This window comes from Oncorhynchus keta, unplaced genomic scaffold (genome assembly GCF_023373465.1).
Source record: "Oncorhynchus keta strain PuntledgeMale-10-30-2019 unplaced genomic scaffold, Oket_V2 Un_contig_29610_pilon_pilon, whole genome shotgun sequence".
Classification (NCBI taxonomy): domain Eukaryota; kingdom Metazoa; phylum Chordata; class Actinopteri; order Salmoniformes; family Salmonidae; genus Oncorhynchus; species Oncorhynchus keta.
Window position 1 is genome coordinate 65,001 of NW_026286640.1, and position 25,000 is coordinate 90,000.

Below are 25,000 nucleotides of genomic sequence, written 5' to 3' on the forward strand. Positions count from 1 at the left end.
GGAAGCTTCCTCCATCAATACTTCCTTCAGACAGGATGGATTTAAGCTTTAATCTGCCAAGTATGGCCTACATGTAATTATAATAAAAATAAACCACTAGTAAAAACCAGTTTACCTAAACCTGGCTAGCACTGTGAATCTCACTAATAACTCACTGTAGGGCTGATGTGGAGGATGTTTTTAATTTGACCTTTATTTAACCAGGCAAGTCAGTTAAGAACAAATTCTTATTTTCAATGACGGCCTAGGAACAGTGGGTTTAACTGCCTGTTCAGGGGCAGAACGACAGATTTTGTACTTTGTCAGCTCGGGGGTTTGAACTTGCAACCTTTCGGTTACTAGTCCAATGCTCTAACCACTAGGCTACCCTGCCGCCCCAGTGGGTAGAAGGACCACAACAAACCTTCTTTCCATAATGTTTATTATACACAAACATACACGTTTGAGGACTGACTAGCTCCAGAACAAGCTGGGTTCTATTCCGGGGCCAAGCATCACATCAAATGAAACCAAAACGTCAATTACATAGAACATCACTGTGGTGCTGACTGGTGATTGGCCCACACTACTGCCAATCACACTGCTAATCACTGTAGGCAGGACATCAAATCAACAGAATACAGGATCAGCTACCACACTAGAGACAGAGAGAGAGAGAGAATCTATGTGCACGTGAACCTGTGGCACAGTCTGGTGTGTGGGGGGCGTAGCTGCACTCAGCTGGGGAGGTTCAGAGTTAAAGACGACCTCACTGTCCAGGAAACTCAATCGAATGAAAACCCTCAGAACCCCTGTGTGTGTGTGTGCTTCCCTTTGGTCAGGGCTACATAAGACCTCTCTACAGTCCAACAACCCCAACATTATTATAATAACAACTCTGACTGTCACACACCACCAGCTACAAGGCACTACAGAAACCACCGCTCACACACTGACCCAGAACTGCTGATTTAGAATCAGTTTCCTCTGGCCAAGTCATCAGCAATATCATCAGGAACTCAACCACCGCTGGCCCTGGAACAGTTGTTAGATGAATAAAGTAACCACAGGCTATAAGTACAGACAGGAGCACTTAGTTGTGAACGTTAAGCTATTCTTGTCCATTTGCTGTGCCACAGTGAGACATAGCCAGCTGTCTCATTGCTATTCTGGTTCACATAAATTAGCCAGCTAGAGCTAAACTAGTCTGGTTCATAGAAGTTAGTCAGCTAGAGCTAAACTAGTCTGGTTCATAGAAGTTAGCCAGCTAGAGCTAAGCTAGTCTGGTTCATAGAAGTTAGCCAGCTGTCTCATTGCTATTCTGGTTCACATAAATTAGCCAGCTAGAGCTAAACTAGTCTGGTTCATAGAAGTTAGCCAGCTAGAGCTAAGCTAGTCTGGTTCATAGAAGTTAGCCAGCTAGAGCTAAGCTAGTCTGGTTCATAGAAGTTAGCCAGCTGTCTCATTGCTATTCTGGTTCACATAAATTAGCCAGCTAGAGCTAAACTAGTCTGGTTCATAGAAGTTAGCCAGCTAGAGCTAAGCTAGTCTGGTTCATAGAAGTTAGCCAGCTAGAGCTAAGCTAGTCTGGTTCATAGAAGTTAGCCAGCTGTCTCATTGCTATTCTGGTTCACATAAATTAGCCAGCTAGAGCTAAACTAGTCTGGTTCATAGAAGTTAGTCAGCTAGAGCTAAACTAGTCTGGTTCATAGAAGTTAGCCAGCTAGAGCTAAACTAGTCTGGTTCATAGAAGTTAGTCAGCTAGAGCTAAACTAGTCTGGTTCATAGAAGTTAGCCAGCTAGAGCTAAGCTAGTCTGGTTCATAGAAGTTAGACAGCTAGAGCTAAATTATTCTGGTTCATAGAAGTTAGCCAGCTAGAGCTAAACTAGTCTGGTTCATAGAAGTTAGCCAGCTAGAGCTAAATTATTCTGGTTCATAGAAGTTAGCCAGCTAGAGCTAAGCTGTTCTGGTTCATAGAAGTTAGCCAGCTAGAGCTAAATTATTCTGGTTCATAGAAGTTAGCCAGCTAGAGCTAAACTAGTCTGGTTCATAGAAGTTAGTCAGCTAGAGCTAAACTAGTCTGGTTCATAGAAGTTAGACAGCTAGAGCTAAGCTATTCTGGTTCACAGAAGTTAGCCAGCTAGAGATAAACTAGTCTGGTTCATAGAAGTTAGCCAGCTAGAGCTAAGCTAGTCTGGTTCATAGAAGTTAGCCAGCTAGAGCTAAACTAGTCTGGTTCATAGAAGTTAGCCAGCTAGAGCTAAGCTAGTCTGGTTCATAGAAGTTAGCCAGCTAGAGCTAAACTAGTTGGGTTCATACCCTTGGCAGAGAGATGTACTGAGATTTACAGCCCTGTGTGTGTGTGCGTGCGTAAGTGCGTGTGTGCGAGCGTTGTACGCATGTGTGTCTCACCTGAAAGCGTGGCAGGTCAGGAGGTTTGAAGTCGTTGGGGGAGCAGCCGCACCAGTCTACGATGTGTTTGTACTGACACTTACAGCCCAGCTTCCTGTTCCAGTTGGTGATACGCAGGTTGTTGTCCACCATACTCTCACAGTGAGCACTGTTCTCTAGCACTGTGTGGAAGAACGACTGGAAAGAGAGGGGGGGATATGTTAGATAGTTAGTAGTGTGCAGTTTGTGCTGATTGCATAGTGTGTGTGTGTGCATGTGTGTGTGTGTTACATCGGATGTGTGTGTGTGTGTGTGTGTGTTACCTCGGCAGGCAGCAGTGTGTGTGTGTGTGTGTGTTACCTCGGCAGGCAGCAGTGTGTGTGTGTGTGTGTGTGTTACCTCGGCAGGCAGCAGTGTGTGTGTGTGTGTGTGTGTGTGTGTGTGTGTGTGTGTGTGTGTGTGTGTGTGTGTGTGTTACCTCGGCAGGCAGCAGTGTGTGTGTGTGTGTGTGTGTTACCTCGGCAGGCAGCAGTGTGTGTGTGTGTGTGTGTGTGTGTGTGTGTGTGTGTGTGTGTGTGTGTGTGTGTGTGTGTGTGTGTGTGTGTGTGTTACCTCAGCAGGCAGCAGTGTGTGTGTGTGTGTGTGTGTGTGTGTGTGTGTGTTACCTCGGTAGGCAGCAGTGTGTGTGTGTGTGTGTGTGTGTGTGTGTGTGTGTGTGTGTGTGTGTGTGTGTGTGTTACCTCGGCAGGCAGCAGTGTGTATGCGTAGAAGCGCTTCATGCTGACGACCAGCTCATCTTCAGAGTTGATGATGTAATCCACAAACATGCGGTTCAGAAGGAACCAATCGGAACCTCCGTCCACCGCAATGCCTTCTGGGATCTTGCGGTCGCCTAGGCGCCACATGTGTGTGTCACACTCGAAGAAGAGCCGGTCCAGACCCTGCTTACGGATGAATCTGGAGAGGACACACACACACACGCAGATGAACACACACATACACACCCCACCCGTAGATGAACACACACACACAAACACACACACAGATGAACACACACATACACACAAACGTAGATGAACACACACACAGATGAACATGTGTCTCACCGTGTGTTGTCTCTGCCGTGGGATTTGATGAAGTTCATGTCCCGGTACTTTGTCAGGAAGCCCACCAGCTGCTCATTGGTCCTGGGGAGGGCAGACAACTGTCAATCAGTCACACGGCCAATCAACACGAGGGAGCACACACAGGCCAAAATTCCAAATCAACCGCTTGGACGCTAACCAGGCACTGTAGGTATGAAAGGGTTTATCTAGGCACATGCTCTCGGCTGGAGTCCGAATATTTGAGCATCCTTTCTAAACAAAATCCATTTTGGGGGTTTTCTAACGCGGATACAATGTTGTTTGGTTTATTGTTTGAACAGTCGCTGAGATTATATTTGGCTATTAATGCAAAATAGGCTGTTTATTTAATGCCAAGCTAAACCAAGACGGCAATCTTGAAGTTGACGTGATTTAAAAGTTGATTACCTTCCCACAGCCCATGTAAAAAAAAAAAGATTCATAATTAACTAATATGCCCTGGCAAATAATATTTCCTTTTTTGGTAGTTGGTAGTTACAGTCTTGTCTCATCGCTGCAACTCCCCTACAGACTCGGGAGAGGTGAATCCTCTGAAACATGACCCTGCCAAGCCGCACTGCTTCTTCACTGCTCACTTAACCCAGAAGCCAGCCACACCAAAGCCACACCAATGTGTAGGAGGTAACACTGTCCAGCTGGTGACTGAAGCCAGCTTGCAGGCACCCAGGACAACCACAAGGAGTCGCTAGAGCGAAATAGGACAAAGAAATCCCAGCCGGCCAAACCCTCCCCTAACCCGGATGACGGTGGGCCAATCGCGCACCACCTTATGGTTCTCCCAGTCACATGCCGGCTGTGACACAGCCTGGGGTCGAACCCGGGTCTGTAGTGACGCCTCAAACACGGTGAGGAGTGCCTTAGACCGCTGCGCCACTCGCGAGGCCCCCCTGACAAATATTGTTATACTTAACCGATGTAACCTACATAACGTTTATCCCAGATGAATATGCTGCTTCAATCTATTCACTCCCATGTTGGTGTCAGAGGAAAAGTATGAATCTCACAGCTGTTTTTACCAATAACCTGGAATCACCAGTTATTAGTGGGGGAGGGGCTATAATGTTGTTTGGTTTATTGCTTAAATAGTCGCTGAGATTACATTTTACTTATTGATGGAAAATAGAGTCACAATTATTTATTTTTTCCCAAGATATACTATAGTCTATATACAAGGACCAAAGAGTTTGGCCTGATTCGTGTTCTCATTTTTGCGGAATTTATTTGGGGCGATTCTGGTATCGTCCCAGCACCACACACACACACACACACACACACACACACACACACACACACACACACACACACACACACACCCAACAGCCCCCGTCCCCAACTCCCCCCAAAACACACACCTAACAGCACTCAATCCTCTACTCCCATCTGAACAGAACATGAGTCCCAAACTCTCAAAGCAATTACACTTTCCTAACACCTCTTTAATTAGCTTGCTAATTAACACTCACATTAGCCAAGTATTACAGTACCTTATCAAGGCTGGAGCACAATGCTAACACGCTAGGCAGAGACAGCCAATAAAGATACGGTTACACACACACACACACACACACGCGCACACACACCAGATGTGAACCTGAAGTTGACGCAGACAGAATTAGTTAGATGTATGACATGGTGAGAGAGAGAGAGAGAGAGAGAGAGAGAGAGAGCGACTCCAATTGAAGAACACACAGCCATCTGTCCTATTGAATATTCCTATGCTGAAACGCAGTAGAGGTGAAGCCACAATGTCACTGCATCCAAACGTGTATGAATGTGTGTCCTCCCTTTCCCTCCTCCCCTCCTCAGACAGACAGACACACACACATATTCACACATACATACAGACACACACACGCATGCACACATACTATAAGTCGCTTTGGATAAAAGCGTCTGCTAAATGGCATATTATTATTATTATTATTATGAGAAGTGTGTGATGTGTGTCCATGTGTGTGTTCGTGTGTTCGTGTGTGTGTGTCTGTGTGTGTGTCCGCGTGTGCGTCACTCTCATCGATCACACACACAAACGCAGCACGCTGGGATCCGTGTCAACTTTGATGTCATCACTGGGTATTGACGGGGAATGGATTTTGTCCAGTGGGCCACACGGCTCTCATGGGATTGGTTCACTTCAATAAGAGATCCAGTTGGAAGTAGAGAGAACTTAGTGACTCAGGACCTTCTGTTAGACCAACTTCCGCCATTATGTGGAATTCTGTGTGTGTGTGTGTGTTTGTGGGTCCTATTCCCTATGTAGTGCACTACTGTTGACCAGAGTCCTATGGGCCCTATTCCCTATATAGCACACTACTGTTGACCAGAGCCCTATTCCCTATATAGTGCACTACTTTAGACTGGAGACCTATGAGCACTATTCCCTATATAGTACACTACTTTTGACCAGAGCACTCCATGCCCACCTGATAGGGTAGTCGGCTGCACTGAGGTTGATGAAGAAGTCCCAATTCCAGTCGGCCATCTTGAGAAGGTCGTCCATGCTACGCAGGTACATGGTGAGCAAGCTCGCCCCGCCCCAAATGGTGGACATCCTCCAGGAAGTAACACGGACGTTGGAGTACTGGCTCGCTAGAGCCCCCACCTGTCTGTGGAGGTAGTTGGATCGCTGGGGAAGGGAAGAAAGGTAGTGGGGAAATTAATAAGAGGTCTGCATGTTTACCTGGTCTGCATGTTTACCTGGTCTGCATGTTTACCTGGTCTGCAGGTTTACCTGGTCTGCAGGTTTATCTGGTCTGCATGTTTACCTGGTCTGCAGGTTTACCTGGTCTGCATGTTTACCTGGTCTGCATGTTTACCTGGTCTGCATGTTTACCTGGTTTGCATGTTTACCTGGTCTGCATGTTTACCTGGTCTGCAGGTTTATCTGGTCTGCATGTTTACCTGGTCTGCATGTTTATCTGGTCTGCATGTTTACCTGGTCTACAGGTTTACCTGGTCTGCATGTTTACCTGGTCTGCATGTTTACCTGGTCTGCAGGTTTATCTGGTCTGCATGTTTACCTGGTCTACAGGTTTACCTGGTCTGCATGTTTACCTGGTCTGCATGTTTACCTGGTCTGCATGTTTACCTGGTCTGCATGTTTACCTGGTCTGCAGGTTTATCTGGTCTGCATGTTTACCTGGTCTGCATGTTTACCTGGTCTGCATGTTTACCTGGTCTACAGGTTTACCTGGTCTGCATGTTTACCTGGTCTGCATGTTTACCTGGTCTGCAGGTTTATCTGGTCTGCATGTTTACCTGGTCTACAGGTTTACCTGGTCTGCATGTTTACCTGGTCTGCATGCTTACCTGGTCTGCATGTTTACCTGGTCTGCATGTTTACCTGGTCTGCAGGTTTATCTGGTCTGCATGTTTACCTGGTCTGCATGTTTACCTGGTCTGCAGGTTTATCTGGTCTGCATGTTTACCTGGTCTGCATGCTTACCTGGTCTGCATGTTTACCTGGTCTACATGTTTACCTGGTCTGTATGTTTACCTGGTCTACAGGTTTACCTGGTCTGCATGTTTACCTGGTCTGCATGTTTACCTGGTCTACATGTTTACCTGGTCTGCATGTTTACCTGGTCTGCATGTTTACCTGGTCTACATGTTTACCTGGTCTACATGTTTACCTGGTCTACATGTTTACCTGGTCTGCATGTTTACCTGGTCTACATGTACAGTGCATTCTACAGGTATATAGTAGTAGTGTGAGGTATGGTAGATGGTCGTACCTGGTCTACATGTATATAGTAGTAGTGTGAGGTATGGTAGATGGTCTGTAGTAGTCTACATGTATATCGTAGTAGTGTGAGGTATGGTAGATGGTTGTACCTGGTCTACATGTATATAGTAGTGGTGTGAGGTATGGTAGATGGTCTGTAGTGGTCTACATGTATATAGTAGTAGTGTGAGGTATGGCAGATGGTCTGTAGTAGTCTACATGTATATAGTAGTAGTGTGAGGTATGGTAGATGGTCGTACCTGGTCTACATGTATATAATAGTAGTGTGAGGTATGGCAGATGGTCTGTAGTGGTCTACATGTATATAGTAGTAGTGTGAGGTATGGTAGATGGTCTGTAGTAGTCTACATGTATATAGTAGTAGTGTGAGGTATGGTAGATGGTCGTACATAGTCTACATGTATATAGTAGTAGTGTGAGGTATGGTAGATGGTCTGTAGTAGTCTACATGTATATAGTAGTAGTGTGAGGTATGGTCGATGGTTGTACCTGGTCTACATGTATATAGTAGTAGTGTGAGGTATGGTAGATGGTCTGTAGTAGTCTACATGTATATAGTAGTAGTGTGAGGTATGGTAGACGGTCGTACCTGGTCTACATCTATATAATAGTAGTGTGAGGTATGGTAAATGGTCGTACCTGGTCTACATGTATATAGTAGTAGTGTGAGGTATGGTAGATGGTCTGTAGTAGTCTACGTGTATATAGTAGTAGTGTGAGGTATGGTAGATGGTTGTACCTGGTCTACATGTATATATTAGTAGTGTGAGGTATGGTAGATGGTCTGTAGTGGTCTACATGTATATAGTAGTAGTGTGAGGTATGGTAGATGGTCGTACCTGGTCTACATGTATATAGTAGTAGTGTGGGGTATGGAAGATGGTCTGTAGTGGTCTACATGTATATAGTAGTAGTGTGAGGTATGGTAGATGGTCGTACCTGGTCTACATGTATATAGTAGTAGTGTGAGGTATGGAAGATGGTCTGTAGTGGTCTACATGTATATAGTAGTAGTGTGAGGTATGGTAGATGGTCGTACCTGGTCTACATGTATATAGTAGTAGTGTGAGGTATGGTAGATGGTCTGTAGTGGTCTACATGTATATAGTAGTAGTGTGGGGTATGGAAGATGGTCTGTAGTGGTCTACATGTATATAGTAGTAGTGTGAGGTATGGTAAATGGTGTATATAGTACCTGGTCTACATGTATATAGTAGTAGTGTGGGGTATGGAAGATGGTCTGTAGTGGTCTACATGTATATAGTAGTAGTGTGAGGTATGGTAAATGGTCGTACCTGGTCTACATGTATATAGTAGTAGTGTGAGGTATGGTAGATGGTCGTACCTGGTCTACATGTATATAGTAGTAGTGTGAGGTATGGTAGATGGTCGTACCTGGTCTACATGTATATAGTAGTAGTGTGAGGTATGGTAGATGGTCGTACCTGGTCTACATGTATATAGTAGTAGTGTGAGGTATGGTAGATGGTCGTACCTGGTCTACATGTATATAGTAGTAGTGTGAGGTATGGTAAATGGTCGTACCTGGTCTACATGTATATAGTAGTAGTGTGAGGTATGGTAGATGGTCGTACCTGGTCTACATGTATATAGTAGTAGTGTGAGGTATGGTAGATGGTCTGTAGTGGTCTACATGTATATAGTAGTAGTGTGAGGTATGGTAGATGGTCTGTAGTGGTCTACATGTATATAGTAGTAGTGTGAGGTATGGTAGATGGTCTGTAGTGGTCTACATGTATATAGTAGTAGTGTGAGGTATGGTAGATGGTCGTACCTGGTCTACATGTATATAGTAGTAGTGTGAGGTATGGTAGATGGTCGTACCTGGTCTACATGTATATAGTAGTAGTGTGGGGTATGGTAGATGGTCTGTAGTGGTCTACATGTATATAGTAGTAGTGTGAGGTATGGTAGATGGTAGTACCTGGTCTACATGTATATAGTAGTAGTGTGAGGTATGGTAGATGGTCGTACCTGGTCTACATGTATATAGTAGTAGTGTGAGGTATGGTAGATGGTCGTACCTGGTCTAGACATGTATATAGTAGTAGTGTGAGGTATGGTAGATGGTCTGTAGTGGTCTACATGTATATAGTAGTAGTGTGAGGTATGGTAGATGGTCTACATGTATATAGTAGTAGTGTGAGGTATGGTAGATGGTCTGTAGTGGTCTACATGTATATAGTAGTAGTGTGAGGTATGGTTGATGGTCTGTAGTAGTCTACATGTATATAGTAGTAGTGTGAGGTATGGTAGATGGTCGTACCTGGTCTACATGTATATAGTAGTAGTGTGAGGTATGGAAGATGGTCTGTAGTGGTCTACATGTATATAGTAGTAGTGTGAGGTATGGTAGATGGTCGTACCTGGTCTACATGTATATAGTAGTAGTGTGAGGTATGGTAGATGGTCTGTAGTGGTCTACATGTATATAGTAGTAGTGTGGGGTATGGAAGATGGTCTGTAGTGGTCTACATGTATATAGTAGTAGTGTGAGGTATGGTAAATGGTCGTACCTGGTCTACATGTATATAGTAGTAGTGTGGGGTATGGAAGATGGTCTGTAGTGGTCTACATGTATATAGTAGTAGTGTGAGGTATGGTAAATGGTCGTACCTGGTCTACATGTATATAGTAGTAGTGTGAGGTATGGTAGATGGTCGTACCTGGTCTACATGTATATAGTAGTAGTGTGAGGTATGGTAGATGGTCGTACCTGGTCTACATGTATATAGTAGTAGTGTGAGGTATGGTAGATGGTCGTACCTGGTCTACATGTATATAGTAGTAGTGTGAGGTATGGTAGATGGTCGTACCTGGTCTACATGTATATAGTAGTAGTGTGAGGTATGGTAAATGGGTACCTGGTCTACATGTATATAGTAGTAGTGTGAGGTATGGTAGATGGTCGTACCTGGTCTACATGTATATAGTAGTAGTGTGAGGTATGGTAGATGGTCTGTAGTGGTCTACATGTATATAGTAGTAGTGTGAGGTATGGTAGATGGTCTGTAGTGGTCTACATGTATATAGTAGTAGTGTGAGGTATGGTAGATGGTCTGTAGTGGTCTACATGTATATAGTAGTAGTGTGAGGTATGGTAGATGGTCGTACCTGGTCTACATGTATATAGTAGTAGTGTGAGGTATGGTAGATGGTCGTACCTGGTCTACATGTATATAGTAGTAGTGTGGGGTATGGTAGATGGTCTGTAGTGGTCTACATGTATATAGTAGTAGTGTGAGGTATGGTAGATGGTAGTACCTGGTCTACATGTATATAGTAGTAGTGTGAGGTATGGTCGATGGTCGTACCTGGTCTACATGTATATAGTAGTAGTGTGAGGTATGGTAGATGGTCGTACCTGGTCTACATGTATACAGTAGTAGTGTGAGGTATGGTAGATGGTCTGTAGTAGTCTACATGTATATAGTAGTAGTGTGAGGTATGGTAGATGGTCTGTAGTGGTCTACATGTATATAGTAGTAGTGTGAGGTATGGTAGATGGTCTGTAGTAGTCTACATGTATATAGTAGTAGTGTGAGGTATGGTAGATGGTCGTACCTGGTCTACATGTATATAGTAGTAGTGTGAGGTATGGTAGATGGTCGTACCTGGTCTACATGTATATAGTAGTAGTGTGGGGTATGGTAGATGGTCTGTAGTGGTCTACATGTATATAGTAGTAGTGTGAGGTATGGTAGATGGTAGTACCTGGTCTACATGTATATAGTAGTAGTGTGAGGTATGGTCGATGGTCGTACCTGGTCTACATGTATATAGTAGTAGTGTGAGGTATGGTAGATGGTCGTACCTGGTCTACATGTATACAGTAGTAGTGTGAGGTATGGTAGATGGTCTGTAGTAGTCTACATGTATATAGTAGTAGTGTGAGGTATGGTAGATGGTCTGTAGTGGTCTACATGTATATAGTAGTAGTGTGAGGTATGGTAGATGGTCTGTAGTAGTCTACATGTATATAGTAGTAGTGTGAGGTATGGTAGATGGTCGTACCTGGTCTACATGTATATAGTAGTAGTGTGAGGTATGGCAGATGGTCTGTAGTGGTCTACATGTATATAGTAGTAGTGTGAGGTATGGTAGATGGTCGTACCTGGTCTACATGTATATAGTAGTAGTGTGAGGTATGGTAGATGGTCTGTAGTGGTCTACATGTATATAGTAGTAGTGTGAGGTATGGTAGATGGTCGTACCTGGTCTACATGTATATAGTAGTAGTGTGAGGTATGGTAGATGGTCGTACCTGGTCTACATGTATATAGTAGTAGTGTGAGGTATGGTAGATGGTCGTACCTGGTCTACATGTATATAGTAGTAGTGTGAGGTATGGTAGATGGTCTGTAGTAGTCTACATGTATATAGTAGTAGTGTGAGGTATGGTAGATGGTCGTACCTGGTCTACATGTATATAGTAGTAGTGTGAGGTATGGTAGATGGTCGTACCTGGTCTACATGTATATAGTAGTAGTGTGAGGTATGGTAGATGGCCTTGAACAGGCGTTGGAACTGCCGAGACGCTCTGCCATGGACCACCAAGACGAAGACGATGCGAACTGGCACAGCAGGGGCAGTCTGCTCTGAGCCCTCATCCCACTGTACATTCACATTGGCCTTACCTGGAGACACACACACACACACACACACACACACACACACACACACACACACACACACACACACACACACACACACACACACACACACACACACACACACACACACACACACGCGCGCACACACAGGGAAGGTAGGAAGAAGACAGGGGTAACCTTATTATTGTAGAAATGCTGTGTTAAATAGTAGAGTGAACAAATAGAACGTTTTACAGAAAGTGTCATTTCTATAATTGTGCATTAAATGCCAGGATGTCATACTCATTTAGGCTTTTCATCTAGTGGGAATTCAGACCCACGTGTGTTTGACAACAACAGCTGATAATCAGAACAGGGGGATGGGCTGTACCAAAATGATCTAATGGCGGGGGACAACCCAACAGGGGGATGGGCTGTACCAAAATGATCTAATGGCGGGGGACAACCCTTCAGGGGGATGGGCTGTACCAAAATGATCTAATGGCGGGGGACAACCCTTCAGGGGGATGGGCTGTACCAAAATTATCTAATGGCGGGGGACAACCCTTCAGGGGGATGGGCTGTACCAAAATGATCTAATGGCGGGGGACAACCCTTCAGGGGGATGGGCTGTACCAAAATGATCTAATGGCGGGGGACAACCCTTCAGGGGGATGGGCTGTACCAAAATGATCTAATGGCGGGGGACAACCCTTCAGGGGGATGGGCTGTACCAAAATGATCTAATGGCGGGGGACAACCCAACAGGGGGATGGGCTGTACCAAAATGATCTAATGGCGGGGGACAACCCAACTGTGCATTAGATGGTGACCTCAGTATGGAGCAGTAGTATGTTGATGTTTAGATGGTGACCTCAGTATGGAGCAGTAGTATGTTGATGTTTAGATGGTGACCTCAGTATGGAGCAGTAGTATGTTGATGTTTAGATGGTGACCTCAGTATGGAGAAGTAGTATGTTGATGTTTAGATGGTGACCTCAGTATGGAGCAGTAGTATGTTGATGTTTAGACGGTGACCTCAGTATGGAGCAGTAGTATGTTGATGTTTAGACGGTGACCTCAGTATGGAGCAGTAGTATGTTGATGTTTAGATGGTGACCTCAGTATGGAGCAGTAGTATGTTGATGTTTAGATGGTGACCTCAGTATGGAGCAGTAGTATGTTGATGTTTAGATGGTGACCTCAGTATGGAGCAGTAGTATGTTGATGTTTAGATGGTGACCTCAGTATGGAGCAGTAGTATGTTGATGTTTAGATGGTGACCTCAGTATGGAGCAGTAGTATGTTGATGTTTAGATGGTGACCTCAGTATGGAGCAGTAGTATGTTGATGTTTAGATGGTGACCTCAGTATGGAGCAGTAGTATGTTGATGTTTAGATGGTGACCTCAGTATGGAGCAGTAGTATGTTGATGTTTAGATGGTGACCTCAGTATGGAGCAGTAGTATGTTGATGTTTAGATGGTGACCTCAGTATGGAGCAGTAGTATGTTGATGTTTAGATGGTGACCTCAGTATGGAGCAGTAGTATGTTGATGTTTAGATGGTGACCTCAGTATGGAGCAGTAGTATGTAAACGTTTTCACTAAACTCTCCTTTCCACTCTTCGTCCCTTTCAGTTGTCCATCCACCCTTCCATTACTCCCTCCCTCCCACACGCACACACACACACACGCACGCACGCTTGCACACGCGCGCACACGCGCATACACACACACACACACACACACACACACACACACACACACACACACACACACACACACACACACACACACACACACACACACACACACACACACACACACACACACACACACACACACACACACTCTCCCTCTCTACCATTGGTGGTTGGTGTAAGGTCTACCCTGTGTGTATAAATATCTCTCTCTCCCAGCACTATGCGTCCCTGTCTAGGCCCCTCTCTGAGGCACGTAGGCAAAGCTTTACAGGGGAGCTACTCTGGGGTGTTGTGAAAACAGTAGGTTTTTACCTTCCTGCTACACTGGGGTGGTGTGAAAACAGTAGGTTTTTAACTTCCTGCTACACTGGGGTGGTGTGAAAACAGTAGGTTTTTAACTTCCTGCTACACTGGGGCATTGTGAAAACAGTAGGTTTCTAACTTCCTGCTACACTGGGGTGGTGTGAAAACAGTAGGTTTTTACCTTCCTGCTACACTGGGGTGGTGTGAAAACAGTAGGTTTTTAACTTCCTGCTACACTGGGGTGGTGTGAAAACAGTAGGTTTTTAACTTCCTGCTACACTGGGGCATTGTGAAAACAGTAGGTTTTTAACTTCCTGCTACACTGGGGCATTGTGAAAACAGTAGGTTTCTAACTTCCTGCTACACTGGGGTGGTGTGAAAACAGTAGGTTTTTACCTTCCTGCTACACTGGGGTGGTGTGAAAACAGTAGGTTTTTAACTTCCTGCTACACTGGGGCATTGTGAAAACAGTAGGTTTCTAACTTCCTGCTACACTGGGGTGGTGTGAAAACAGTAGGTTTTTACCTTCCTACTACACTGGGGCATTGTGAAAACAGTAGGTTTCTAACTTCCTGCTACACTGGGGCATTGTGAAAACAGTAGGTTTCTAACTTCCTGCTACACTGGGGCATTGTGAAAACAGTAGGTTTCTAACTTCCTGCTACACTGGGGCATTGTGAAAACAGTAGGTAACAACACATCTGCCACGATGACCCTCAACATGTGGGCCCCTCAGGGGTGTGTGCTTGGTCCCCTCCTGTACTCCCTCTTCACCCACGACAGTGTGATAACGCACAACTCCAACACCATTATCAAGTTTGCTGATGACACGACAGTGGTAGGCCCGATCACCGACGACGATGAGAGGGAGGATGTCAGAGACCTGGAGCTGATGACTAAAGGACATGGAGGGGCGAGCACACACCCATCTACATCAACGGGGCAGTAGTGGGCTCCTGAGTGGCGCCTAGGTCTAAATGGCACTGCATCTCAGTGCAAGAGGTGTCACTACAGTCCCTGGTTCTCATCTGCATTGTTGAATAAGGGCTCGTAAGTAAGCATTTCAGGGTAAAGTCTATACCTGTTGTATTCGGCACATATGACAGCCAGTCAACACTAGTCAGCCAACTAGCCAGCCAGCCAACACTAGTCAGCCAACTAGCCAGCCAGCCAACACTAGTCAGCCAGCAAACACTAGTCAACCAACTAGCCAGCCAGCCAACACTAGTCAGCCAACTAGCCAGCCAGCCAACACTAGTCACCCAGCGAGCCAGGCAATACTAGTCACCCAGCCAGCCAACACTAGTCACCCAGCTAACCAATACTAGTCACCCAGCAAGCCAGGCAATACTAATCACCCAGCTAACCAATACTAGTCACCCAGGCAGCCAACACCATCCAGCCAGTCTAAAGCTATAGATATCCTCTCCTCTCCCTTACTGCATCATCAAAGAGACGTGTAATCATATAAATTAAACGCAGAATCTAAACCTTAAACTTTCTGGGCGGATGACAGAGTCTATCTTTAGTCAAGCTCTGCCCCCCCCTCAGCACTTCTCTATCTAACTCCTGTACTAACTAGTGTGTAATTACACTGGCTTGGCGTGGGCACTGCCCTATAGTAAGTAGAGTAGTATACGATGCAGCTCAAATGGCACCCTATGCCCTATATAATGCACTACTTTTTACCAGAGTGTAGTATAAAGTGAACAGGGTGGTGTTTGGGACACAGCCATAGAGCAGTGAATGTGGTGGAATGTTCCCTAAATAGATCAGGCACTGGCAAGGCAACCTCCCTGGGGAGTTCTAGACGGAACCCTCGGGAGAACCCTTAATTCTGTCTCCAGGGTGAGACGTACTCTTTCCCTCCCCTCTGTCTTTCTCTTCCCTCTGGGGATGGTGAGGTGACAAGGATAAAAGACAAGGGGAGGAGACAAGGGGAGGAGACAAGGCGAGGAGACAAAGCAAGGAGGAAAGGATAGGTGACAAGGAGAGGTGACAAGGGGAGGAGACAAGGGTAGGATACATGGAGAGGAGACAAGGAGAGGAGACACGGCAAGGAGACAAGGATAGGTGACAAGGAGAGGTGACAAGGGGAGGAGACAAGCATAGGATACATGGAGAGTAGACGAGGAGAGGAGACACGGCAAGGAGACAAAGATAGGTGACAAGGGGTAGGAGACAAGGAGAGGTGACAAGGGGTAGGAGACAAAGATATAGGACAAGGTAAGGAAACAAGTATGAGTGTGGCGGTCATGTATATCTGGATGAGGGTAATTGTCCAGCCAAATGACTGTGGTCTCTGTCCTAACCGTTCAAATAGCAACTAAAAAGTAATAACATGTATACATTTTTAGATGTACGTTTTCTCCTTTCCTCCTCCGCTCCTGACCGCATGTGCTGACATAGAAATAGAATGAATAGAGTGAGAGGTTCCACGCCCGTTCTATTCATTATGTTACAGGGCTGTGACGGTCATGGTACTCTGGACGATGGTAATTGGTCAGCCAAATGACCGCGCTCACTGTAATAATCATTTGAAATAGCCTTTACTTCTTATATATATATATAATATATATCTACACTGAACAAAAATATAAAGGCAACATGTAAAAGTGTTTGATGAGATGAAGTAAAAGATCCCAGAAACGTTCCGTACGAACAAAAGGCTGATTTCTCTCAACATTTTGTTGTGCAAAAAATTGAGAGACAAGAGGAAGGAGAAGAGTACTTGTCACCGTGGAGACAGAAGTCAGGACTGTCACCGTGGAGACAGAAGTCAGGACTGTCACCGTGGAGACAGAAGTCAGGACTGTCACCGTGGAGACAGAAGTCAGGACTGTCACCGTGGAGACAGAAGTCAGGACTGTCACCGTGGAGACAGAAGTCAGGACTGTCACCGTGGAGACAGAAGTCAGGACTGTCACCGTGGAGACAGAAGTCAGGACTGTCACCGTGGAGACAGAAGTCAGGACTGTCACCGTGGAGACAGAAGTCAGGACTGTCACCGTGGAGACAGAAGTCAGGATTGTCACCGTGGAGACAGAAGTCAGGACTCTCCCGAGGGTTCCGTTTATGCTGTTCTGTGAAGGGAGTTGTACACGGCGTATGTACGAGATCTTCAGTTTTTTGGGGCAATTTCTCGCATGGCGAGTTTCAGAAGAAAGTGCTTTGTTTCTAACCATTTGGAGCCTGTAATCGAACCCACAAATACTGATGCTCCAGATACATAATAATTGCAACATAATTGCAACAAATCAACATAATTGCTTTCTAGTTTTCTAATGATCGATTAGCCTTTTAAAATGATAAACTTGGATTAGCTAACACAACGTGCCATTGGAACACACGCCTGTTGAGTGTGAAAAACCCAGCAGCGTTGCAGTTCTTGACACAAACCGGTGCGCCTGGCACCTACTACCCTACCCCGTTCAAAGGCACTTAAATATGTTGTCTTGCCCATTCACCCTCTGAACGGCAACACAGACACAATCCATGTCTCAGTCGTCTCAAGGCTTAAAAACCCTTTTCTTTAACCCGACTCCTCCCCTTCATCTACACTGATTGAAGAGGATGTAACAGGTGACGTCAATAAGGGATCATAGCTTAGACCTGGATTCATTCCTAATGTTTTGTCCACTCAGTGTATCTCCCCTCTATACATGGTACATTCCTCCTGTAATCAGCCTCCACTCCAGAGTTGGGATCATAGCTTAGACCTGGATTCATCCCTAATGTTTTGTCCACTCAGTGTATCTCCCCTCTATACATGGTACATTCCTCCTGTAATCAGCCTCCACTCCAGAGTTGGGATCATAGCTTAGACCTGGATTCATCCCTAATGTTTTGTCCACTCAGTGTATCTCCCCTCTATAAATGGTACATTCCTCCTGTAATCAGCCTCCACTCCAGAGTTGGGATCATAGCTTAGACCTGGATTCATCCCTAATGTTTTGTCCACTCAGTGTATCTCCCCTCTATACATGGTACATTCCTCCTGTAATCAGCCTCCACTCCAGAGTTGGGATCATAGCTTAGACCTGGATTCATCCCTAATGTTTTGTCCACTCAGTGTATCTCCCCTCTATACATGGTACATTCCTCCTGTAATCAGCCTCCACTCCAGAGTTGGGATCATAGCTTAGACCTGGATTCATCCCTAATGTTTTGTCCACTCAGTGTATCTCCCCTCTATAAATGGTACATTCCTCCTGTAATCAGCCTCCACTCCAGAGTTGGGATCATAGCTTAGACCTGGATTCATCCCTAATGTTTTGTCCACTCAGTGTATCTCCCCTCTATAAATGGTACATTCCTCCTGTAATCAGCCTCCACTCCAGAGTTGGGATCATAGCTTAGACCTGGATTCATCCCTAATGTTTTGTCCACTCAGTGTATCTCCCCTCTATACATGGTACATTCCTCCTGTAATCAGCCTCCACTCCAGAGTTGGGATCATAGCTTAGACCTGGATTCATCCCTAATGTTTTGTCCACTCAGTGTATCTCCCCTCTATACATGGTACATTCCTCCTGTAATCAGCCTCCACTCCAGAGTTGGGATCATAGCTTAGACCTGGATTCATCCCTAATGTTTTGTCCACTCAGTGTATCTCCCCTCTATACATGGTACATTCCTCCTGTAATCAGCCTCCACTCCAGAGTTGTATGTTTTATGTTTATTGCTCTGATATTGTCTGTATTGATTGACGTCTGTGTGGACTTGTGTCTGTGTTCTGTTTGTCTATTGTCTATTACTGGCAGCATCTTGTCACCAAGGCAGCACCTTGTCACCAAGGCAGCACCTTGTCACCAAGGCAGCACCTTGTCACCAAGGCAGCACCTTGTCACTAAGGCAGCACCTTGCCACTGAGGCAGGCCCTTGTCACTAAGGCAGCACCTTGTCACTAAGGCAGCACCTTGCCACTGAGGCAGGCCCTTGTCACTAAGGTAGCACCTTGTCACTAAGGCAGCACCTTGTCACCAAGGCAGCACCTTGTCACCAAGGCAGCACCTTGTCACTAAGGCAGCACCTTGCCACTGAGGCAGGCCCTTGTCACTAAGGTAGCACCTTGTCACTAAGGCAGCACCTTGTCACTAAGGCAGCACCTTGTCACTAAGGTAGCACCTTGTCACTAAGGCAGCACCTTGTCACTAAGGCAGCACCTTGTCACCAAGGCAGCACCTTGTCACTAAGGCTGCACCTTGTCACTAAGGCAGCACCTTGTCACTAAGGCAGCCCCTTGTCACTAAGGCAGCCCCTTCGCACTGAGGCAGCCCCTTCTCACTAAGGCAGCCCCTTTTCACTAAGGCAGCACATTCTCACTAAGGCAGCACATTCTCACTAAGGCAGCACATTCTCACTAAGGCAGCCCCTTCGCACTGAGGCAGCCCCTTCTCACTAAGGCAGCCCCTTTTCACTAAGGCAGCACATTCTCACTAAGGCAGCACATTCTCACTAAGGCAGCACATTCTCACTAAGGCAGCCCCTTCGCACTGAGGCAGCCCCTTCTCATTAAGGCAGCCCCTTCTCATTAAGGCAGCCCCTTCTCACTAAGGCAGCACCTTGTCACTAAGGCAGCACCTTGTCACTAAGGCAGCCCCTTCGCACTGAGGCAGCCCCTTCGCACTGAGGCAGCCCCTTCTCACTGAGGCAGCCCCTTCTCACTAAGGCAGCACCTTGTCACTAAGGCAGCACCTTGTCACTAAGGCAGCACCTTCTCACCAAGGCAGCGCCTTCTCACCAAGGCAGCACCTTGTCACCGAGGCAGCACCTTGTTACCGAGGCAGCACCTTGTCACTAAGGCAGCACCTTGTCACTGAGGCAGCCCCTTCTCACTAAGGCAGCCCCTTCTCACTAAGGCAGCCCCTTCTCACTAAGGCAGCCCCTTCTCACTGAGGCAGCCCCTTCTCACTGAGACAGCACCTTGTCACTAAGACAGCACCTTGTCACTAAGACAGCACCTTGTCACTAAGACAGCCCCTTCTCACTGAGGCAGCCCCTTCTCACTGAGGCAGCCCCTTCGCACTAAGGCAGCCCCTTCGCACTAAGGCAGCCCCTTCTCACTAAGGCAGCCCCTTCTCACTGAGGCAGCCCCTTCTCACTGAGGCAGCCCCTTCTCACTAAGACAGCCCCTTCGCACTAAGGCAGCCCCTTCGCACTAAGGCAGCCCCTTCTCACTAAGGCAGCCCCTTCGCACTAAGGCAGCCCCTTCTCACTGAGGCAGCCCCTTCTCACTAAGGCAGCCCCTTCTCACTAAGGCAGCCCCTTCTCACTAAGGCAGCCCCTTCACACTAAGGCAGCCCCTTCGCACTAAGGCAGCCCCTTCTCACTGAGGCAGCCCCTTCTCACTAAGGCAGCCCCTTCTCACTAAGGCAGCCCCTCACTAAGGCAGCCCCTTCTCACTAAGGCAGCCCCTTCGCACTGAGTGTCATTGGAATTTCATAATTCCTATATGTGTACATTAATTAAATCACTCAATCTATTTTATAAGAATTTGTGAGATTCCTATTTGCATAAAATAGACAGAGACCAGTCTTATCAAAATTAGATAATAGTATTTATTCTCGGAGCTCGCTGCTCATGGAACCAAAAACAACAGTTTATATACAAAATATGACGTCATAGGTAATAAAATGTCCTTCCTCCTATCGACCAGGAGGAAACAGGTTCAAAGGTTTATTCCCACCCCCTCGCTCACCCCCTCGCTCACTCACCCCTCGCTCACCCCATCGCTCACCCCATCGCTCACCCCCTCGCTCACTCACCCCTCGCTCACCCCATCGCTCACCCCATCGCTCACCCCTCGCTCACCCCTCGCTCACCCCCTCGCTCACCCCCTCGCTCACCCCCTCGCTCACCCCCTCACTCACCCCCTCACTCACCCCCTCACTCACTCCAGACACACACTTATATCAAGATGAAACATCTGAAGTCTCCATCTATCACTATTCAGCAGACAGTTCTAATGGAAAACACACACTGCCTTATCTAAACATCCCAGAGCTAAGTTGAGTCGGTTCAACCCACAGGTTAACGACCCTTTCTGCTTACTTAAAACCCACAACCCATTCCTCCCCAACCCAGCTGGAATGGTGTTTATTATGTTTAATTACCCCCTGTTTCATGCTACACAACCCCTTCCTTATGAATTAACATTATTCATCAGATATAATAAAACAGAGTATAAGTTTCATTAGTTATAGTTCTATTTAAAATGTACATATTGTTTAGTCATTATTCATAAAATTCCTAACACTGAGGCAAGCACCTTCTCACTGAGGCACATTCCCGGTGTACTTGGGGAATAGGTGATTATGATATAGTGCACTACTTTTCACCAGGAGCCGTAGGTCTCTATATAGGTAATATGGTGCATTCACTATGAGACTCACCTTCTATGGTGCAGTATCGAGGGACGGTCTCCGGCATCAGTGTCCTCTCCTTGTGTCTGCAGTACACCTCAGCTATCTGCTGACGACACTCCCTGGTCTTGGCTCTCGACAGAGCCGAGATGGCCTCCTTCCCACTGATCTCACACTGGTGCTTCTCCCTCCGCTGCCCGCGCACAGGAGCCGCAGTCGCCGACTTCCTGGGTTGGTGATGTCGCTGATGCTGATTGGATGTTTTGATGGAGGGAGAGGGGGAAGGTCTAGTGGGTTTAGTGGACAGCTGGGAGTGTGGTTTGGGTCGTTTGTATGCGTGGTAATCTTTAGGTCCTGCTCCTCCGGGCTGCTGTGGAGGAAGAGGGTACTGCTGAATAACCTCGTTGACCTCATTGGGAAAGGCCTTTCCCAGAATGCCTTGCCTTAGGGCCTTGTCCGGTTTGTGTTTGGCGGTGTTTCCTGCCATTCGCTGGCGCTGAGACCGCGCCCCAAGGTTGCTGTTGCCGTCAACAACAGTGTCAAAGTCTTTGGGGACCGAGTTCTCATTGTTGTTACTATCCAGGAGGACTTTCTCCTTGGGACGCCAGGAGTGGTAGCCCTCCTGGAGGAGAGAGAGAGGAGGAGAGGGAGTAAGGGGGGAGAGAGGGAGTAAGGGGGGAGAGAGAGAAGGAGTAAGGGGAGAGAGAGGGGGGGGGGGAGAAGGAGTAAGGGGAGGGAGAGAGGGAGAGAGGGGGAGGAGGGAGAGAGAGGAGGAGGGAGAGAGAGAGTCAGTCAGTGTAACAATAGGAAAAGAGAGTATACTGAGTTCTGTAGGACAGAGACACAGAGAGAATGAGCACTGCACACTGCCCTATCCCATCTGGACAAGAGGAATGCCTGTAAGAATGCTGTTCATTGACTACAGCTCAGCATTCAACACCAGAGTACCCTCCAAGCTCATCATTCAACACCATAGTACCCTCCAAACTCAGCCCTCAACACCATAGTACCCTCCAAGCTCAGCCTTCAACACCATAGTACCCTCCAAGCTCAGCCTTCAACACCATAGTACCCTCCAAACTCAGCCTTCAACACCAGAGTACCCTCCAAACTCAGCCTTCAACACCATAGTACCCTCCAAGCTCAGCCTTCAACACCATAGTACCCTCCAAGCTCAGCCCTCAACACCATAGTACCCTCCAAACTCAGCCCTCAACACCATAGTACCCTCCAAGCTCAGCCTTCAACACCATAGTACCCTCCAAGCTCAGCCTTCAACACCATAGTACCCTCCAAACTCAGCCTTCAACACCAGAGTACCCTCCAAACTCAGCCTTCAACACCATAGTACCCTCCAAGCTCAGCCTTCAACACCATAGTACCCTCCAAACTCAGCCTTCAACACCATAGTACCCTCCAAGCTCATCATTCAACACCATAGTACCCTCCAAACTCAGCCTTCAACACCATAGTACCCTCCAAACTCAGCATTCAACACCATAGTACCCTCCAAGCTCAGCCTTCAACACCATAGTACCCTCCAAACTCAGCCTTCAACACCATAGTACCCTCCAAACTCAGCCTTCAACACCATAGTACCCTCCAAACTCAGCCTTCAACACCATAGTACCCTCCAAACTCAGCCTTCAACACCATAGTACCCTCCAAGCTCAGCCTTCAACACCATAGTACCCTCCAAGCTCAGCCTTCAACACCATAGTACCCTCCAAGCTCAGCCTTCAACACCATAGTACCCTCCAAACTCAGCCTTCAACACCATAGTACCCTCCAAACTCAGCCTTCAACACCATAGTACCCTCCAAACTCAGCCTTCAACACCATAGTACCCTCCAAACTCAGTCTTCAACACCATAGTACCCTCCAAGCTCAGCCTTCAACACCATAGTACCCTCCAAACTCAGCCTTCAACACCATAGTACCCTCCAAACTCAGCCTTCAACACCATAGTACCCTCCAAGCTCAGCATTCAACACCATAGTACCCTCCAAACTCAGCCTTCAACACCATAGTACCCTCCAAGCTCAGCCTTCAACACCATAGTACCCTCCAAACTCAGCCTTCAACACCATAGTACCCTCCAAGCTCAGCCTTCAACACCATAGTACCCTCCAAACTCAGCCTTCAACACCATAGTACCCTCCAAGCTCAGCCTTCAACACCATAGTACCCTCCAAACTCAGCCTTCAACACCAGAGTACCCTCCAAACTCAGCCTTCAACACCATAGTACCCTCCAAACTCAGCCTTCAACACCATAGTACCCTCCAAGCTCAGCCTTCAACACCATAGTACCCTCCAAGCTCAGCCTTCAACACCATAGTACCCTCCAAGCTCAGCCTTCAACACCATAGTACCCTCCAAGCTCAGCCTTCAACACCATAGTACCCTCCAAACTCATCATTCAACACCATAGTACCCTCCAAGCTCAGCCTTCAACACCATAGTACCCTCCAAGCTCAGCCTTCAACACCATAGTACCCTCCAAACTCAGCCTTCAACACCATAGTACCCTCCAAACTCAGTCTTCAACACCATAGTACCCTCCAAGCTCAGCCTTCAACACCATAGTACCCTCCAAGCTCAGCATTCAACACCATAGTACCCTCCAAGCTCAGCCTTCAACACCATAGTACCCTCCAAACTCAGCCTTCAACACCATAGTACCCTCCAAGCTCATCATTCAACACCATAGTACCCTCCAAACTCAGCCTTCAACACCATAGTACCCTCCAAACTCAGCATTCAACACCATAGTACCCTCCAAGCTCAGCCTTCAACACCATAGTACCCTCCAAACTCAGCCTTCAACACCATAGTACCCTCCAAACTCAGCCTTCAACACCATAGTACCCTCCAAACTCAGCCTTCAACACCATAGTACCCTCCAAACTCAGCCTTCAACACCATAGTACCCTCCAAGCTCAGCCTTCAACACCATAGTACCCTCCAAGCTCAGCCTTCAACACCATAGTACCCTCCAAACTCAGCCTTCAACACCATAGTACCCTCCAAACTCAGTCTTCAACACCATAGTACCCTCCAAGCTCAGCCTTCAACACCATAGTACCCTCCAAGCTCAGCATTCAACACCATAGTACCCTCCAAGCTCAGCCTTCAACACCATAGTACCCTCCAAACTCAGCCTTCAACACCATAGTACCCTCCAAGCTCATCATTCAACACCATAGTACCCTCCAAACTCAGCCTTCAACACCATAGTACCCTCCAAACTCAGCATTCAACACCATAGTACCCTCCAAGCTCAGCCTTCAACACCATAGTACCCTCCAAACTCAGCCTTCAACACCATAGTACCCTCCAAACTCAGCCTTCAACACCATAGTACCCTCCAAACTCAGCCTTCAACACCATAGTACCCTCCAAACTCAGCCTTCAACACCATAGTACCCTCCAAGCTCAGCCTTCAACACCATAGTACCCTCCAAGCTCAGCCTTCAACACCATAGTACCCTCCAAGCTCAGCCTTCAACACCATAGTACCCTCCAAACTCAGCCTTCAACACCATAGTACCCTCCAAGCTCAGCCCTCAACACCATAGTACCCTCCAAGCTCAGCATTCAACACCATAGTACCCTCCAAGCTCAGCCTTCAACACCATAGTACCCTCCAAACTCAGCCTTCAACACCATAGTACCCTCCAAGCTCAGCATTCAACACCATAGTACCCTCCAAACTCATCATTCAACACCATAGTACCCTCCAAACTCAGCCTT

The 25,000-nt window shown here is 46.8% G+C and overlaps 1 protein-coding gene across 1 annotated transcript in view; it reads right to left on the reverse strand.

Annotated features, from left to right (window-relative positions):
* LOC118382237 (xylosyltransferase 1-like) overlaps positions 1-25,000 on the reverse strand; it is a 60,754-nt gene that overhangs the window by 12,232 nt on the left and 23,522 nt on the right. The window contains exons 2-7 of the mRNA XM_052507447.1: positions 21,276-21,867; positions 11,747-11,919; positions 5,940-6,142; positions 3,478-3,558; positions 3,112-3,328; positions 2,393-2,569 (exon numbers count right to left, since the gene is read on the reverse strand). Coding sequence (XP_052363407.1) covers positions 2,393-2,569; positions 3,112-3,328; positions 3,478-3,558; positions 5,940-6,142; positions 11,747-11,919; positions 21,276-21,867 — 1,443 coding nt within the window. The remainder of the gene's footprint in view (positions 1-2,392; positions 2,570-3,111; positions 3,329-3,477; positions 3,559-5,939; positions 6,143-11,746; positions 11,920-21,275; positions 21,868-25,000) is intronic.